The sequence below is a fragment of the Hyaena hyaena genome, unplaced genomic scaffold (assembly GCF_003009895.1).
Source record: "Hyaena hyaena isolate Hyena2069 unplaced genomic scaffold, ASM300989v1 scaffold_415, whole genome shotgun sequence".
NCBI classification, from domain to species: Eukaryota; Metazoa; Chordata; class Mammalia; order Carnivora; family Hyaenidae; genus Hyaena; species Hyaena hyaena.
Genome location: NW_024081048.1, coordinates 709,827 through 729,535, shown reverse-complemented (window position 1 = coordinate 729,535; position 19,709 = coordinate 709,827). Strand labels below are relative to the sequence as shown.

The following is a 19,709-nucleotide window of genomic DNA, read 5'->3' as shown; positions in this document are numbered from 1 at the left end:
ATGACATGCATTTCCCAACTAGTCCATAAATTGTGGACAAATCACTAAGTGTCACTGGCCCAAGTTTCTGCCTTCACAAGGTAATGCTTTTCTAACAAATGAGTTAATTTATATGAATTGCCTAAAGTAAAGCAGGTCTTGGTAACTGTTTAAAGAGCCTGAGACCTATTTTTTTGGAATATGGAATAAAGATTTTAAGTGTTAGCACAACTGGTGACATAACGTTAGTGTTCTTTACCTTATTTGGTCTGTTAACAGATGAAGAAGTATTTCACAGTCAGTCTTGTACTCTTTTCACTTGACTCAATTTTATGAAGAAAAATAAATAGGGTACAATGGAGCTAAAGATCTCATCTGTAAAAATGTTTGTATGGTGCATAACAAACATTTTCCCAAGTAACAAGAAGCCATTCGTCATTTTCCCCAATGTCCTAGGGAGCTGATCCCAAGTCAGAATAGTCTTTGAAGTCAGCAGGGGAGCCCTTTGTTTACAGTAGCTTAATGAAAAGAGAACGTATCAGAACAAAATTCAAAACGGACACAGAGCCATTTGTGTGGCCTAGTAGCCCAGTATACAATTCCAGTAATATAAGTTACAATTCAACCTGAAATTTAGCTGGTATACACATAATTCACAATGCATTCCATTAAATTGCAGTATGCAACACACATATATTCACAGGAAAGACTGACTATTAAATCTGTCTTCAACATCTTATATTACAGGTAATTAAAAATGTTTCTTTCAGTCATTAGATTTAGGATATAGTAATTATTTGAGTTTTGGGGCACTCATTTGCACAACTGAATACTACATTAATTTTTCAGTGAGAAAGAAGTGTAAGTCTTCCATGGTATTTCATATACATTTAAATACCATGAACTTAGTACCTTCCCTACTGCTCAGATTATTTTATTTTCTGTTTTATGCTTCCTTATTCCCTAGTTTATTCTTGCATTCTGTATAGCACAAAATAGTTGGATTAATAAAAATGATAATTTCTAGAAGAAAACTACCCGTATTCTTTGCTGAAATAAACCAGTTTCCTTAAAATATTTTGATGTAGCTGATGTATTCACTATATCTGTACTCAATAAAATCTTATTTGAAATGTTCTTAGGGAAATGATTATTGCCAAAATATGCTATTGTTTTCTTATAGTTGGATTTTCTCACATGGGGACCAATTATTTTCAGCCCCATTTCTAAAAAATTAATTGGTGTGAATAAAATATTTTTTATTGGACAGCACACTGAGAGTAATTCAAATTATTAATTAGAATTGAAAATGTATAAATTGATACTTTGTTAACTGGCATTTTATTCTACTACATTATTTAACATTCGTTGAGTGCTTAGGAGTTAGGCACTATTCCAAGGATTTTATATGGAGTTAGCCCTTACATTTAGTTCTTAAAAAACTCTGTGGGATAGATACTGTATTATCCCAATTTTATCAAAGAGGAGGCTGGGATTCAGAAAAGTTTCACAGTATATTTGTGGATGAGCTGGGATTTGAATCCCAGAAGTCTAGCTCCAGAAAATACTAGACCAGTGGTATCCCTATTGATTTAAATTTTAAGTTGTATATATGTGAAATATGTATAGATGCCTGTGTGTGTGTGCACATGTGCATATGTGCACATAATCAAGTGCCAGCTTACAGATTCTCTAGCTTGAATTATATAATATCACTTCTTTATAAATAAGAGTCACTTAGAAACTTAACCTTTCAACTTGTGAGAACCAATTTATACATAGATAAAAGAATTGGAGCAGTATCATAAGAAGCTCTTGTCACTGTCCAAATGAAGAAGAGTGAAATCTTTATTTATGACTTAGGGTGCTGAAGATCACTGGATTATACAGAAAATTTAAGGCATGTCTAAAGATAAATACTGATATTCTTGTAAATAATTTAAAATTGCTCTAATGAGTAATATGTCATTTTCAAAGGCATGTGAAACATGTTTTTCTTTAATTTTATCTAATACTGTGTACTTTTTTCCCTAAACTTAAAAATACCCTTTATTTTAGACTTGCCTTTTTCAAATTTACAAGGTGATGGGTTCCCATATTTGAAGAAAAAGAAAGCTGCCTTGTGCATTCAAAAAATAAGGCAAACATCATAATTTAAATCTGTAATATATTAGCTCACATCTGAGAGAACAATAAATCCCAATGTCTAAAATGTATTACCATTCTACATAGCGCTCTGAGCTTTTTATTCTTTTTAAACAGGAAAGTGGTAATGTTATAAGCATATTAACATAGGAGAAATCTATTTATTTTGGCTTTCTACCCTCTGTACTTTGCTTCTTATTTTTAGTCTGTTTTAAAATGAATCTAAGTTTGTGTAGACACATATTATAACGTGTTCCTGCTGAAAGTCCTCTTTCATGTCCACATCTGAAATAAATCACAATCATTCCTCTAATAGCAACAGTTGTATGTGAGCTCCAATGAAGGCATTTCCCAAGTGTCTCTGCACCGCTGCCACATCTACGGTACAGCCTGTGCTGACTGCTGCCTGGCCAGGGACCCTTACTGTGCCTGGGATGGCCATTCTTGCTCTAGATTCTACCCAACTGGGAAGCGGTGAGTACCAAACATTCAGCTGAAAATCACAAGTGATGTTACCAGACAAACAAGCATGCTCCACATATATTCTTTTAAATGGTGCTAGAAATAGTAGCTTTGTGTAGTTATTGAATGAATGTTATGAATAACATGTAGTTATTGAATGAAGTAAATGGCTATGCCTAAAAACTTGAGAGTCTCACAGATGTGTGAGGATACAGTCCTTTGGTTTTTTTTGGTTTTTATTTTATTTTATATTATTTTTTTAGTATAATTTATTGTCAAGTTAGCTAACATACAATGTGTACAGTGTGCTCTTAACTTCAGGGTAGACTCCCATGATTCGTCACTTACATATAACACCCAGCGCTCATCCCAAGAAATGTCCTCCTCAATGCCCATCACCCATTTTCCCCTCTCCGAGGCCCCCATCAACCTTCAGTTGTTCTCTTATATTTAAGAATCTCCTTGGAAAAATTTATTCGCCTCTTAAACCTCCTGTAGCAAGACAATCCCCACCTGTGAACTGTCAAAAAGTTCAAACAGCATTTAACATTTTCACATTACCTGATTTTGTGTGTACTTCAGGATATGATTAAATTCCACCTTCCTAATGTTTCCTGTAGCACTTAATTTTTCTATAATCAAATGTTTGTCTTAGTTATGGCAACAGGAACATTGCTCCACCATGGGTACCCTGAATTGCTTTCAGAACCTTGATGACCATGCTCTTTAGCTCTCTGAATGCTGAGTGCATGGTTGCTGGTCAGATTGAGAGAGTTAGGCAATCTGAGGCTGAGTTCCATTTATCCAAGCAAAAACTTTTTAGATAGGAAATTTTGAACCAGCCTGCACTAAGTTGAAAGGGACCACCAGTAGTGACCCTGATTATAGAACAAAGAATATGCAGAACTTAGGGTCAGCCAAAGTCATAGCTATTTTCAGTCATCTCTTTATATGGGTCATGATGGGTGCCATACCCAAAACCTAACAAAATTAGGGTCAACAGCAGAGATCAAATAGGACTAGCTGTGAGCGTTAATGATTTTCAAGTGAAATCATTGGGATGAAGGTGTTTTATAACTTCTTTATTCTCTGTTACACATATAGGTCCTTAAAGACCTAGACAGATTAAAGGAACCCTGGTACTTTTGCATGTCAAGATTGTTGTGATACTTTTATATATTGGTTCAACAAATTTGTATCATGAGATGATTATTTGCCAGGCAATGTTCTAGAGCTAGGCATACAACATGAAAAACATGAACAATAAAAATTTGAAAGTCTTTTGTATTTAAAAGCATGAAATGTGAAGAGAATACCTTTGCTTTAAACCAATAGTGTTTAATATCTGTATTCAAAGACCCATGTTCTTCTGTGTCATTTTGAGATTTAGGCAGGAAGTCTATGTCCTCTTTTGATATCTACAGAGAATTTTTGAACCTCAATACCCAGAGATCTTCTCTTTGCACCAGATTGGAGATTTCAACTTGAACACATAGTATGAGGGAAGCAAATTCCACATGTAATCTCAAGTCAATGGTATTTGTAGCCATTGCTGGTATTGCTTTTTACCAAACTTGTTTTACACTCCCAATTATGATAGTTATATTTAAAAAGTATTACCATAATTGTAAGACAATACATTTTTCTTGACAAAAAGTTCTAAAAATTGGCATGTCTAACCCCCAGAGTACAATCTTCTATCTATTAAACGATTTAGTGCTGAAGGAAGCTGAAGCAATGCACTTTCTTTATTATTATTTATTTATTTATTTATTTATTTATTTATTTTAAGAGAGAGAGAATGAGTGGAAGAGGGGCAGAGAGAGAGGGAGAGAGAGAGAATCCTAAGCAGACTCCACACCATCGGCACAGAGCCCAATACAGGACTCAAACTCATGAACCATAAGATCATGGCCTGAGCGAAAGCCAAGAATAGGATGCTCAATCAACTGAGCCACCCAGGTGCCCCATAAGCAACACACTTCCTAAGAATGAAAGTGATCTGAGGATTACAGAGTGATTCTTACCATAGTCCTTGAGGCATACCAGCATCCCCTCTAATGTGAAGAAATTGGAGATTACTACTCCTTCCCTACATAACTGCCAGATCTTGACTTTGGTGAGCAAGCATTTTTATTTAACAAAGAATGGTTCTCAAGTAAAATTCCATACTATATATAGACTATTATTGCATATTTGAGATTTTCCTTACATTGAAGACATTTCTGCTGAATTATGAGTTAACTCATTTGTTCTTATATTCTCCCTGTAATTATAACCCCAGTTATCATTTCTAAGATGTATATTTAAAGATAGATTCTACATTGTCATCCTAATACCACAAATCATGATCTTAATCATTTCCTTCTAATGAAGAAAGAGCTGAAACTATCTTACAATGTTTGAACGTTACAATATCATGCCTGGTATGAAACCATGTAGCATAGGTTTGCTGTTAGAACTAATAAATGAATTCAGGAAAGTTGCAGTGTACAAAATCAACGCACAAAAATGTGTCACATTTCTATACATTAATAATGAGCTATCAGAAAGATAATTTAATTAAACATTCCCATTTACAATTGCATCAAAAGAGTAAAATACCTAAGAATATATTTTACCAAGGAGGTGAAAGACCTGTACACTGAAACTACAATACATTGATGAAAAAAATGAAGACACAAATAAATAGAAAGATAACTCATGTTCATGGATTGGTAGAATCAATATTTTAAAACCACCACTGTACGCAAAACAATCTGTAGATTCAGTATAATCCTATCAAAATTCCAATGGCATTTTCCACTTGATTAGAATGAACAATACTAAAATTTGTATGCAATCGCAAAAGACCTGAAATAGCCAAAGCAATATTGAGGAAGGAGAACAAAGCTGGAGGCATCATGTTCCTTGACTACAAACTAGATTACAAAGCTATAATAATCAAAACAATATGCTATTGTCATAAAAAAGAGACACATAGATCAATAGAGCATAATAGAGAGCCCAGAAATAAATCCATACATATATGGTTAATTAATTTATAACAAAAAAGACAAGAATATACAACAGGGAAAGAGTCTCTTCAGTAAATGGTGTTGGGAAAAATGGCCAGCCACATACAAAAGAATACTAGAATACTATCTTACACTATAGATAAAACTTAACTCAAAACCATTTAGACTTGAATGTAAGACCTAAAACCACAAAACTCCTAGAAGAAAATATAGGCATTAAGCTCCTTGATAGAAGTCTTAGGGATGAGTTTTACATATGACTCCAAAGCAAAAAAAAGCAAAAGAAAAAATAAACCAGTGGGACTATATCAAACTAAAAGACCTCTACACAAAAAGGACATCATCACCAAAAGAAAAGACAACCTACTGAATGAGAGAAAATATTTGCAAACCATAGACCAGATAAAGGGTTAATATCCAAATAAGTAAAGAACTCATACAACTTAGTAGAAAAAAATAAACAAACAAACAATAAAAACAAAACAAAAAACCCAAACAAGTCAATTAAAAAAGTGGACAGATCTGAATAGGAATTTTAAAAACAACACAGCAAGTTCATGGACATAGATAATAGATTGGTGGTTGCCAAAGGTGGGGTAGGGGTTGGGAGAAATGAACAAAGGGGTTCAAGAGGCACAAATTTCCAGTAATAAAATAATTAAGTCATGGGGATGTAATGTGCAGCACGGTGATTATGTTTAATAATTCTGTATTGCATACTTGAAAGTTGATAAGAGAGTAGATCTTAAAAGTTCTCATAGCAAAAAAAATTTTGTGACTGTGTATGGTGACAAATGTTATCTAGGCTTATTTTGGATATACATATAGCCAATCATAATATTGTACACCTGCCACTAATATAATATGTGTCAATTATTTCTCAATTTAAAAAAAGTACAAGCAAGGAGAGGAAACATGTATTATGGGTCAAAAGAGGAAGTACCAATCATTTAAAGAATGGAATCTCTAGCAATGTCTTAATTCTATCAGAATTTTAGAGAAAGCTAAAAAGTATCATCTAACTACCTATCTATCTATCTATCTATCTATCTATCTATCTATCTATCTGTGTATCTGTCTGTCTTTTATTCCTTGACATTCACACCCATCTTTGGCTAGCACACTGAAATTTTCATTAAAAATATCTATATTATTAATGACCTCCAAATTACCTTAAAACTTAGTTAAGCATATATCACATAGTGAATGCAAACCATGTTTGCTGAATTAACTATTTTCTAAATTCTCATATATTTTTAGTGATTAAATAGTAATAATAAAAATGATCACTTGTATTTTCCATATTTATTTTCTTTAATAGTGTTAACTTACCTGGTTTTATTTCTGTTGTATTGTCTGTCTATCTGGTACACAAAGATCACATGGAGAAATTAATGAGAATGAAAATTAAAAACATGTCTTTTGTATGGAAACAGAAGTACAGTGAAACTTAGAAATCAGTGGACTTTATACTTTGATATAATAAAGTTACTAAATATCATTGGCTCAGTAGTTTCTTTTTTTTTAAGTTTGCTCATAGTAAACAGTGCAAGCAATTTTCCTTTTCATTCTCAAGTATTTTAAATATTTGTGCATTTGTATCAAATATTGCAATTTAATCCCAAATGTTATTTATTCTGGATTCAGACATGCAAGTAAGAAATTTTATCTAAGGCAAGATAATCAGTTCAGTCTTCAAGTAAATATCTGTTTTATATACAAGAACAAAATGATTTCATTGTTTATCCAAAGGATTAGACTCTAAGGGAGAAAACATTGGTAACTTGAGCTCAAATCCCAAATCCTACATGCAATATAATATTACTCTGCCTACCAGCATGCGTTTACAGTGCTGTATGAATGCCCTAAAGGAAATCTACAGATAGAAAAAAAATCTCAGATAGCTGTCGTGCTGATCTCATCATTTAGTCCAAGACATAATGGTTTTCTGTACTGGAATGTCTGGAAGCTATGTGATAGTGTAAATTCAGGTTGCCCAGCTATGTAAACCCTAATGTAGTGCTAGTCACAGGACAATCAATTTAACCATTTTGAGTGATATTGCTTCTCAAGATGGCTAAAAATCACTTGTTCAGCTATAAGAACTCTCATGTGGTGCTCATATAATATAGTTCACTCACAAGTAAATAATGCTGTGACTTGGAAATACAGCAAATGCAATGCAATAAAAAGCTAGAATAGGAGCTATTCTAGATTTCAGCATTAATTGTATTTGCTGAGACAAGAGTGAGTACAAGTTTGTGTGTGTGTTCAGGTTGTATTAGAAATATAAAATTAATTAAGGATTGTTTGATTTTCTGGAAAAAGAATGCATAAATGACACAAAATGTTATAGATATATTTCCATAAATAGATGTATATAATCCATTAAATACACAAACTACTATTTGCTGTAACCGAAAATGATTTTTTTCACTATCAATACTTTGAGATTAGTCTCACTTTGTAAATTTGATAATCCCTGTGTGATTTTAATATCTCTGCTCTTTTACTGAATATTTAATTTACCCTTAAAGTTAAAAATGTTAAGAGAGACTTAACAGCTAACCCAATTAATTTATATGCTTATTTATATATATAAGTATTTCTCAGCCTGATAGTAAATAATCAGTTTAGCCCTGTATTCTCAATATTTAAAGAGAGGTTCCTTTCCTTCTCTCTTATAGCAATCTTCATACCATGATTTATTGGTAAGAGAATTTCAGTTGCTCTATTTTGGTTTGTTTCACTATGTGATACAATTGGAATTATATATATATATATATATATATATATATATATATATACACACCATATATATACATATATATGTACATATATATACACAATGGAATTATATATATATATATATATATATATATATATATATGTATACACACATATATATTAAATTTTTATTAAATATATATAACATAGACTCAGGAAATTGATTAGTATTGAATAATTAAAAACTTTGATTTAAATAATAACCAGCTTACAAAGAATGTAACTAAATTTTGAAATGCTTAAGATGATGGTACATAACAACTAAAATGCAATGAGTGCACTTTGGATCATGAATAAACTTTAAAAAATTCATAAGGGATACTTTGGAGACAATCGGAAATTTTACTATAAAATGTGTATTATATGACATTATTGAATAAAGTATTGTTACAAGTAATTACTTATAAGATGCATGCTAAAGTATTTAACAGTAAAGTATTATCATGTGTGCAGCTTTTCTAAAGATTTTCATTATGTGCTTGAAGAGTATATATACCACATACTACTTGCATATGAGAGAAAAAAATAAATTTGGCAAAATACAACTATATGTGACTAAGTATATCAGTGTTCATTGTATTCTTTCACTTTTCTGTTGACTTGACATTTTTCAAAGTTTAAAGTTGAAGGAAAATTCTTATTCTAGTAAATGAACAGTTTTGCTTAATTTTATATTAAACAGGCATGTTCTATCTATCACTTGTTTCAGAAAAGTTTTAATATGTCTGGAAAGTGTTAGAAAGTGCTGACTCTTCTAAGAAAGCTATGTTCATTTAAGAAAAAAATCATAAGAAGATGCTAGTGAATTTATACGTTAGAGGTTTTCATCTTAGAACATTTTGGCTGAATGTCCCTAAACTAAAATTTACACTATTAATTTGGAATATAGCATTTACCCAGGAAATGCAAATAATAAGGATTTCATAGCCATTTTATCACTCTTAGCAGATGGGGAGGGACGGAATTAATTCAGAATGAAAACAGGGTCAAGTACCCATCCCATCATAGAAGTGTTGAACAGGAAATATCAAATAGCTGTATCAAATAGACAGACCTGTTATCTTTGTGAAAGCTTAGGCAATTAAAATACTGTGAAATTAAACATGCAGGCTTTTAAATGTGGTGTAATCGGCAATGTTAATTCTTAGACAGTTTTATATGTCTGTGCATTTACAGGAGGAGCCGAAGACAAGATGTGAGACATGGAAATCCATTGACCCAATGCAGAGGATTTAATCTAAAAGGTATTAAAAGTGAGCAATGGTCAATTTTGGCAAAGAGTAGCAATGCTCCATATCACATTTCAGTGAGAGAACCCTCATAATACATTCAGATCTCACGTTTTAAGGAAAGATTCACTATAAAGCTTCTTGGTGTTCACATATGGAAATTAAAAATTATATGTCATTTGTATGTATAGTAAAAAAGACAATGTCCATGGACACAGATGCCTTGGGTATGTTTGTTGGTAGGTCTTTCACATAGGTATCAGTTACAGATTTTCCTAGCTATTATTTTCTTTCTGAAGAAACAAAGCTATTACCTTCTTTCTTAAGAAAAGAAAATTACTTTTAAGAAAATTTATCACTGAAAGAACAAAGAGAAGTAGCTTCTTTGTTATTGTGGTAAATATAAACAACATATAATTTACCATTTTAACCATTTTAAAATGTACAATTCTGTGGCATCAGGTACATTCACATTGTTGTACAAACAGCTCATCTCTAGAACTTTTTCATCTTTCCCAAGTGAAACTCTATATCCATTAAATAATAACTCCCCATTCCCCCTGAGCCAGCCTCTGGAAGCCACCATTCTACTTTCTGTCTTCATGAATTTGACTCTTCTAGATGCCTCTTATATGTGGGATCACAAAATATTTATTGTTATGTAACTGATTTATTTCACTTCTTCTTCAGGGTTCATTCATGGTGTTGACATGTGTCAGGATGTTTTTCTGTTGAAAATGGAAAATTACTCATTGTATGCATATATCGCATTTTGCTCATTCATTCATCTATCGCTCAACACTTGGATTGCTTCCTTTTCATGCTATTGTAAACATCCTGCCCTTTTCATGGTGTGCTGCAGCGCCTCAGTTTTACAGTTTATACCAGTCCAGTACTTCTGGCAGTCCTGCCTTATGCCTTACAAGCAATCTAACCCATTCTTTTCTGATCCTCACATGTGGATCCTATGTTATTATACTATCCCCAGCACATTTTCTCTCCACTCCACATCAATCCCTTGAGTGAAGTATCTTCAGGCAGAGCTCTTCTTGGCTCATGAAGGTGCTACAGACACACTGTTACGAACAATTAATACCAAGATTCCTATTGCTAATATTTTTGAGTGTGGGTCTTTCTTTAGTAAAATATGACATTCTTATTACTAACTACACCACCTATAAGGAGAAAATTATGACACATTTTGCTTAGATGTTCCATACATCTAATTGAGGGAGTAAATCCAGTTTATCATTTCTGTGTATACTGAGTGCTTTATAAATATATGTGCCAATTCTACTAATAATATTTTTTATAATGTTAGAACTGTCTGTCGGTAGGGGTCATGGTGAACGAACATCTATCTTGGCTTCGTGTCAGAACTTGTGTTAAGTGCTTTTTAATGGATTATCTCACTTAATGTTCATAAAACTGTACTAACGTTTGTTATTATCCCTGTTTTATGAATGAACATTCTGTTTATGTCTAAGCTACCACATGATTACACTAAATGGTCTTCCTAAATTAAGAATTTCAGTAAAGAACCTATACGAAAGCATAACCCATGTTTTAGAGCCATTTAAAGTTGAGGCACAGAAAGGTCAAGTAACTTGTCTAAGGTTACACAGCCAGTATTGGTGAAGTCAGAATGTTACTTCCAATACTTCTGAATCCAGAGACTGTGTCCTTAACCACCACTTCCCATTGTAGACACTCTAAGCTTTCTGACTTTTCCGGAAGCTTCTGAATTTCATGTATACTACATTGAATATAGATGAACCAGGCTTTAATAATGCCTCGCACTTACTAACTCTTTAAGTAGGATGTGTTTCCTAATAAGTCACAGCTTCCGTTTGTTAGCTATGAAAAGCTGAGAAAACTGAAGTCATAAGTATATTGTAATAATTAAAAACGCAAAATGGTATGAAGGGCATTCCTGGTATCGGGTAATTCTTGAATAACCTCAGTCCCCCTGTGTTTTTCTCTCCTTCCCTTTAGGTTAAACACAACAGGTAAACAATGCATGTTAAATGATGCATTGTTAAATGTCTGCTTGTTAATTGACTGAAAATCGCCTTTTGGTGGCTTCTATAGATGATCACAATTTTATAGAGAAAAACATTCATACAGAAGAATATGCTCTTAAGTTCTATTCCTTGTCTTTCTCCTTTCATTTTTGCTTTTCAGCATATAGAAATGCAGCTGAAATTGTTCAGTATGGAGTAAAAAATAACACCACTTTCCTTGAATGTGCCCCTAAGTCTCCACAGGCATCTATCAAGTGGCTGTTACAGAAAGACAAAGACAGGAGGAAAGAGGTGAGTAACGCAGCGCCGCAGCAATCAGTCGGCTTTGGGAAGACATGAAATCACCATCCCTTAGTGAGGCTCAGATCAAGTGAAAAAGAAAAGACAAATGAACATGCTTTTGTGGCCTTGGGACGACAAGTGCCACTTCCTTTAAAATCCTTTATCTGTAGAGTTGATGAATTAATTAGAAATCCTTGCTGCCTCTTCACCTCTATAATACGGCGATTGAAACAAGAGCTTGGGCACTCAAGATGGGGGGCAGTGATAGGAGGAAGCAGTTGTAAAAGAAACAAGATGTGTGCAAAACCAGAAGCCAAGTTCTCACACAGCAGCACCTTTGTGTGATTCACAAGATAAAAGGGAGCTTTAAACAATTCAGTTTTCCTCAGCAAGAAATTACTCTAAACTGTAACTTTTATGGTAAGAAGCATTTTTCTGCTATGTAGTAATCTGTTTCCTTTGCTTTATTATCCATAACTCTAGGGCTTTGGTTAGGTAATGTATGGAATCATTGTTTATGGGAGCACTGCCTTTATTTAGTGATATGGAAAAAGCAGTTTTTTGAGTAAAAAACACTGACATTAACTTTTCACTGATTGGAAAGAGCTGTTTTAAAAGGGAAACATTGTGGGGCGCCTGGGTGGCTTAGTCGGTTAAGCGTCCGACTTTCGCTTAGGTCATGATCTCGCGGTTCGTGGGTTCGAGCCCCGCGTCGGGCTCTGTGCTGACGGCCAGCTCAGAGCCTGGAGCCTACTTCAGTCTGTGACTCCCTCTCTCCCTGACCCTCCCCTGCTCACGCTGTCTCTCTCTCTCTCCTAGAAATAAATAAAACATTAAAAAAAAAAATTTTAAAGGGAAACATTGTAAAAGAGCATAGGGTGAAATATTATAAGTAATGAACTCCATAATACTGACGTCATGTTGAACTGACAAGTAAGAGAAAGAAGAAGAAAAATATATATGTATATATAAAGCCCTCAGGTAGTCTAAAAGGTAATACTGTTAGCAGTGTTCATAAAGTCTGACGGAACAAAGGAGAAATAGGAGCCTTCCACATTTGGGTGTATTCTGTTGTGGACAGTTTTAGTACTACACGCTACGTTAATTAGGACCATGTAGAATGGATACAGTCCAAAGCTATAGAACCAGACACTGCATCAAAGTTACTGAAATAGATGTTGGCTCCATTTGGAGGACACTTTACAACTCATACCTGCCTGTCCAGAGACGATAGGAGCTGTTAGTCAATTGTGTGTCCCTGCCACTGAATATTAAACTGTAGGCTGATGACCACTGCATGAGAGAATTAACCGGGATGCTTGGATGGCTTGGTCAGTTTAGCATCCATATCCTGATTTCATGATCTCACAGTCCTGAGACTGAACCCCCTGTTGAGCTGTGTGCTGGGTATGGAGCCTACTTAAGATTCTCTCTCTTCTGCTGCCCCTCCCCCCAACTCATGAGCAAGCTCTCTCTCAAAAAAAAAAATTTTTTTTTTTAACCATCTGAAGTAAAAAGGAGTCAGATGACCTTCAAGGCCTCTTCTTGTCCCAGAATTCTATGATACTAAAAAAAATCTTTTTAAACATTTTTTAATAAAAAATATTGTTTGAAATGTGTTTACTTTGCTACAAAACTCTATCATCAAAAAAGGACTTGAAATTTCTATAGACTTATTAATTTTAAGTTCTTTGGAGTGGATATAGATGACAATAATAATTGTCTTACAACATAACCTGAGATAGAAGTCATAATGTGTGATGGTGATTATTGTACAGAAATGAAATTCTTAGGCTAAAGCATGGCACTTGATCATAGACAGTTCTTCCTGAGAAGGTCCAAGTGTAAATATGTGAATTGGAAATCTAGAACTCAAACAGGGATTACCCAACATGAATAAAATGTTTCTCTTTAATTCACAAAAAAGTTAAATAGAGGGACACCTGGGTGGCTCAGTTGATTAAATGTTCAACTCTTGATTTTGGCTCAGGTCATGATCTCACGGTTTGGGTCATGGGATCGAGCGTCACTTCAGGCTCATGCTGAGCGTGGAACCTGCTTGGGATTCTTTCTCTCCCTTTCTTTCTGCCCATCCCCAATGTGAACATGTGCGTGCACTCTCACTCGCTCTCTCAAACATAATTAAACCCAAAAAAGGAATAAAATAAAAAGTTAAATTGAATAATACACAATCAGTGAATATAATTTATATTACTTAAAGAAAATGAGTACATACAACCTTGAATACATGCCACCAAAATTAATTAATGAAATTAAAAATGGATTGAGTTATAGATTTAATGATTGAATATCCTTTGTGATATTTCTAATGTTTTATTTCAGAATGCCCAAGAATGTAGATACTTAGTTATTACTGTCTTGCTTTTTCTTCCAATCTCAAAAACATCAGATTGCTCTACGACTATGAAAAAATTAACTATAATATATTATGCATATCTATTTTATCCAGAATTTATAGTGCACAATTTCGACTCCTTCTTACTTTGGCTAAACAAGTTAATAGTATCTTAGTAAATTTATTCTAATTCTTTCTTAGTAGTTTAGGCCAACAGATGCTTATTTCTCATATTAATAGTATGTAAATATTGAATTTTTCTTTTTAAATGTAAGACAGGGCCACCTGGATGGCTCAGTTGGCTAAACACCTGACTTTGGCCTAGGTAATAATCTCGAAGTTCCCAAGTTTAAACCCGCATCGGGCTCTGTGCTGACAGCTCACAGCCTGGAGCCTGTTTCAAATCCTGTGTCTCCCTCTTTTTCTCTGCCCCTCCCCAACTCATGCTCTATCTCTCTCTCTCTCTCTCAAAAAATAAGTAAACATTTAAAAATTTTTAAAAATGTAAGATGTGGTAAAAGTTAATGGAGAAAAATGCAAATAGTTCATACTGAATAGTACAAAGTGATAACTAAAAGTCTTCTTCCCCTTCACTTCAATATTTATTCACATTCCCCAGAGTATAAAGCTAATAGGAATTATATATTCAATAATAATGTATTCCTCCAAATATTCTCCATAATTTTCCGATTTTTATCTTTATCTCTCCCTCTGTGCACACACCCACTTTAATATCAGTAAGTACATATGGAGCTAACTTATTTTTCTTAGCTACATAGTGTTCCACTATATGAATATATCTTAGGGTTTTTTTAAGCTATCTACTGCTTAGGTTATTGTTTTTCTTCTTATCAAAAACATCATGTACATGAATATTTGCATACTTATGACTGTATCTTCTGAAATAAATTCCTAGAAATGAAGTTTCTGCATCACATTTTATATACATATTATATGGATTTCTCAAATTGGTGTCCAAAATTTTTCCTAATTTTGCACAAGTTTCTTTCATCTTGTTTCTGAATACATTTCTGCATGATTGAAACTAATTCTGGGACCCACTTAAACTTTACAAATTAAGTTAACATCAAAACTTTAGTTTATATATTTCAGTCCTTCCTGACCTGCCTCTTCTAGGTCTGTTCTGTTATCTGTATTTCAGTTGTATACTTTGCCTTTTTGTGCTATTGTGTGAGGATTACTTTTTATCTTAAAACAATTTATGTTTGGTTTTATTTCATTAATAATAAAATATATTTATACAGAAATTTACCATTTAGAAAGCATTGTACATGCATTCCATTATTTTGATTTGGGTCAGGTGTGTTTTTTTTGTTTGTTTTTTTGTTTTTCCTTCAGTGAAAGAACATTCTGGAGTATCCATGTCAAACTTACCACTTAAGTTTTTAGTCTGTTGGCAATACTATAGCTAGAACTTTAATAAAGATGGATTTCATGCATTTAACTAATATCCAGCAAATGATAGTTTTTCCAAGATAAGCCTGTAATTAAATATTAACTTCATAGCTTTGTATTACCTTTCCTTGGCAATTAAAAACACTTAGAAGACTTAGAAGATGATGGCATTTCAGCTCATTTTTAGTTATTCTTTAGTATGGGATAATTGGAAAAACGCTTGATGGTGTTCAAAACTCATTCTCTGCTTACATGATTTTTTTTTTTTGAGTCATCTTAGTCCTTTAATAAAGTAATAAATTGTTTCAGTTTTTAGTTAGGGGAATATTCATTCATTGAAAAATGATAAAATTCAGCCATTTAACTGAAGCTTAATGATTGTACTAATAAGAGAGTGTTTTGTTGCAATTAAGGGCAAGAACTAAGGATGAAATAGGTATTTTAAATTATCTGTGAATTTTATTTATATATGTTGATTGTGATTCATATTCCCAAAGCAACCAAAACTCTGTTTATTGGTAGAGAAACTATTTCTATCCAAAGGGAATGAACTTTCAGTTGTTTTTAGCAATGTGGGTGACAACTTCACCCTCTCTTCAATAGATTTTAATAGATTCAGTGCTAAGACAGCCTCTCCTCAGCAAAACAGGCAGTGGAACTGACTGAAACTTTATGTTCGCTAAGAAGGAAGCTAATCTGTAATCAGTGCCAAATTTGAGAGTTCAGTGGTACTCTGTATATATTGATCATATCATTTTAGAAGACACAGAGTTGGGTTTGGATCTTTGATGAGTCTCTCTTTTAGGTGAAGCTGAATGAACGAATCATAGCCACTTCACAAGGACTTCTAATCCGCTCTGTTCAGGATTCTGACCAAGGACTATATCACTGCATTGCAACAGAAAACAGCTTCAAGCAGACCATAGCCAAGATCAACTTTAAAGTTTTAGATTCCGAAATGGTGGCTGTTGTGACAGACAAATGGTCCCCATGGACCTGGGCAAGCTCTGTGAGAGCTTTACCCTTCCACCCAAAGGACATCATGGGAGCATTCAGCCACTCAGAAATGCAGATGATTAATCAGTACTGCAAAGATACCCGGCAGCAACATCAACATGGAGAAGAAACCCAGAAGATAAGAGGGGACTATGGCAAGTTAAAAGCTCTCATCAATAGCCGGAAAAGTAGAAACAGGAGGAATCAGTTGCCAGAGTCATAATGTTCTCTTACTTGGGGCTTATGCTTCTATTAAAGAATGGTCTGTCTTCAATGATCAATTTTTGAGCAAAGAATTTACCCTTGAGCAAAAAATTTACCCATGGGAAATTCCTGATAAATGTGGTTACTCGCTCCTAAAGTGAATATTACATGAACTGAAATGAGCATGCATTTTCTTGTATGATATTGACTAGCACTAGACATGTCATGGTCCTCATGGTGCATATAAATATTTAAGTTAACCCAGATTTTATTTATATCTTTATTTACTTTTTCTTAGAAATCAATATGGTGGCTATAAAATTAAAATTCTTACATCCTTTAATAGAACAAGGGCCATAACCCTGTGATCTTCCTTGCTTGCATTAATGGTTTAGATTTGGAATTGTCAATGATTTTATATATGAGAGCAAACGCCAAGTTCAAAACTTTTACACTGTAAAGGTTGTATAAATATGGAATAGATACAAGTCAAGGAAGAGAGTATTTAAAAATTGTATAAAACTTGATGATTCATAAAGAAAAAATGAGCAGTTTATTTTCTTCCAGTGAAATATATTATGTTTTTTATCATAAAAATGGTCAGTTGCTGATATCTATTATTGATCTTTGTGGGGTTTTTTGTTAATGACCCTCATCATAACATCTTTGATTGGAGTTATGTCAGTGAAGCATTTAAGTTTATATTCTTATGCTATCACCTTCCAAATGAAAGCACTTTTTTTTGGAAGTTATTTAAATTATTAAAGATTCAGAGAATATAATCTTACACTGTTTAATTAATTACTGTATTTGTTCTAACTTTCTAGTCCACATGGCACAGTAAACGGTATAAGAAGAGAAAATGAAATATCAAACTTGTATATGAGAGGTGGAACTATCTAAAATGGGGAAAAATAAAGTAAAGATTGCAATTTTATGAAGAGCTGTTTATAAAAAATATAACTAGTTTTTAACATCAGTGATTAATTTCAGTAATTAACTATCACATATTTTTGGTTTACCAACCTCAGATATCATACAGATTTTAAGTCACCAATTCATTTTTTTAAATGGTCTTTAGTGTGTGCTGCAGACGTGCTCATTTTGTGGAGAAATAAAAAAAGAATCTCATATGAACAAAAATAGACACACTTTCTTTAAAAGAATTCTAGTACTTATGCACACTGGTATATAAATACAAATCTGGTAAGTTTTATATGAAAAAATAACTTCTAATTATAAGTTTGGATCATTTCATTAGATTAATTTATTTTTTAACGTTTTACTCCAAATAACAATTAGATGGGAGAAATATGAGAAATGTCCTTCTATTGTTATCTTTAAAAACACAACTTTTCCTTTTTTATTTTATTTTATTTACCTTTCAAAAAATGTTCATGTTTCCAAGTGCAAATAGAAATTGCATCATATACCTTTTCAAAATCTAGTACAAAATTTTACTTATGGCTTACCATCCACAAAGAAGTTAAAGTCGATTTATTACCTTTTTAAGCACCACAGTATATAAAAGCATGAACTAAAGTCATTGTCCAAATGAATGTGATCATTGATCAGAATCTAAGAATATGATTTCTTATTTAAGTGGTGGAAGCTATGATATTATAAGAGGAGGCCCCAGTGAAGGCAAAGACTGCAGTTAAAATACACAACATAAATCAACATAAATAATGTTCATTCAGAAATAAGCTAATAAACAAAAGCTCTTTTCCAAGTGTGTACGATCCTAAAGTACTCGCTTAAGCAGTTTATTATACAAATATTTTGCCTGCTTAAAGAATATAATTAAACTTTATTTCTTCTCTGTGTGCAAAAATAGAAATGGACACCAATGAAAAGCCAAAACCATCTCCAATGTTTATGGCCATTCTATTCTATGTACAGAGTTTAAAGTACAATTGTTTTAGAATCAGAGGATCGGGTAACTACACAGGTCACCTTGCTTCGTGTAAACCCAGACTGATAGACAATAAGGGTGTTTAGTTTTATAATATTATTTGTGCTATTTAATACCTTCTCCTTTGAACATTATTCAATTGTATATAGTTTTATTACTTTTCTTTTAAAATAATAGAAATTCTTGAACATAACTGCCAAATGTAAAGACAAATTTCTTTCTTAAAAAATATTGTCAACATATAATGAATATTGGTGGTCAATTCGTTTTATTTTGTGTAGTTTGACATTTCAGTGACTTAATATGTTTTCCATTTGTATTGTACAGAAATTTCCTAGGAATGCACTTTTGTTCAAAGTGTAGGTTTGTGAATAGATTTTAGCATGATGAAACTGTCATTACGGTGAATGCTCACTCTGAGAAAACAAACTAAATGTAGGTAGTACATTAATATTTAACTGGATATTGAAGAAATCATTTGCCTGACAAAATAAAACGTTGAATTCCCCAAAAATGTCTTAAACTTCTCTTTCTTTTTTACTTATTATTATTTTTATTTTTTAAATTTACATCAAAGTTAGTTAGCATATAGTCCTATAATGATTTCCCAGGTAGGTTCCAGTGATTTCTCCCCTATGGATAATACCCAGTGCTCATCCCAATGAGTGTCCTCTCTTATATCCCTTACCCATTGAGACCTTCCCCCTGAGCACAACCCTCAGTTTGTTCTCTGTATTTAAGGAGTGTCTCATGTTTTGTCTCCCTCTTTGTTTTTATATTATTGTTGCTTCCTTTCCCTTATGTTCATCTGTTTCATATCTTAAATTCCTCCTATAAGTGAAGTCATGATATTTGTCTTTCCCTAACTGGCTAATTTCGCTTAGCATAATACCCTCT

General features: G+C 33.1%; 1 protein-coding gene across 1 annotated transcript in view; it reads left to right on the top strand.

Moving 5' to 3' along the window:
* Positions 1–19,315, top strand: part of SEMA3C (semaphorin 3C) — a 176,344-nt gene extending 157,029 nt beyond the window's left edge. Inside the window, exons 15-18 of the mRNA XM_039252482.1 lie at positions 2,441–2,598; positions 9,567–9,634; positions 11,804–11,934; positions 16,503–19,315. Coding sequence (XP_039108413.1) covers positions 2,441–2,598; positions 9,567–9,634; positions 11,804–11,934; positions 16,503–16,916 — 771 coding nt within the window. The 3' untranslated portion in view covers positions 16,917–19,315. The remainder of the gene's footprint in view (positions 1–2,440; positions 2,599–9,566; positions 9,635–11,803; positions 11,935–16,502) is intronic.
* The last annotated feature ends 394 nt before the right edge of the window (positions 19,316–19,709 follow it).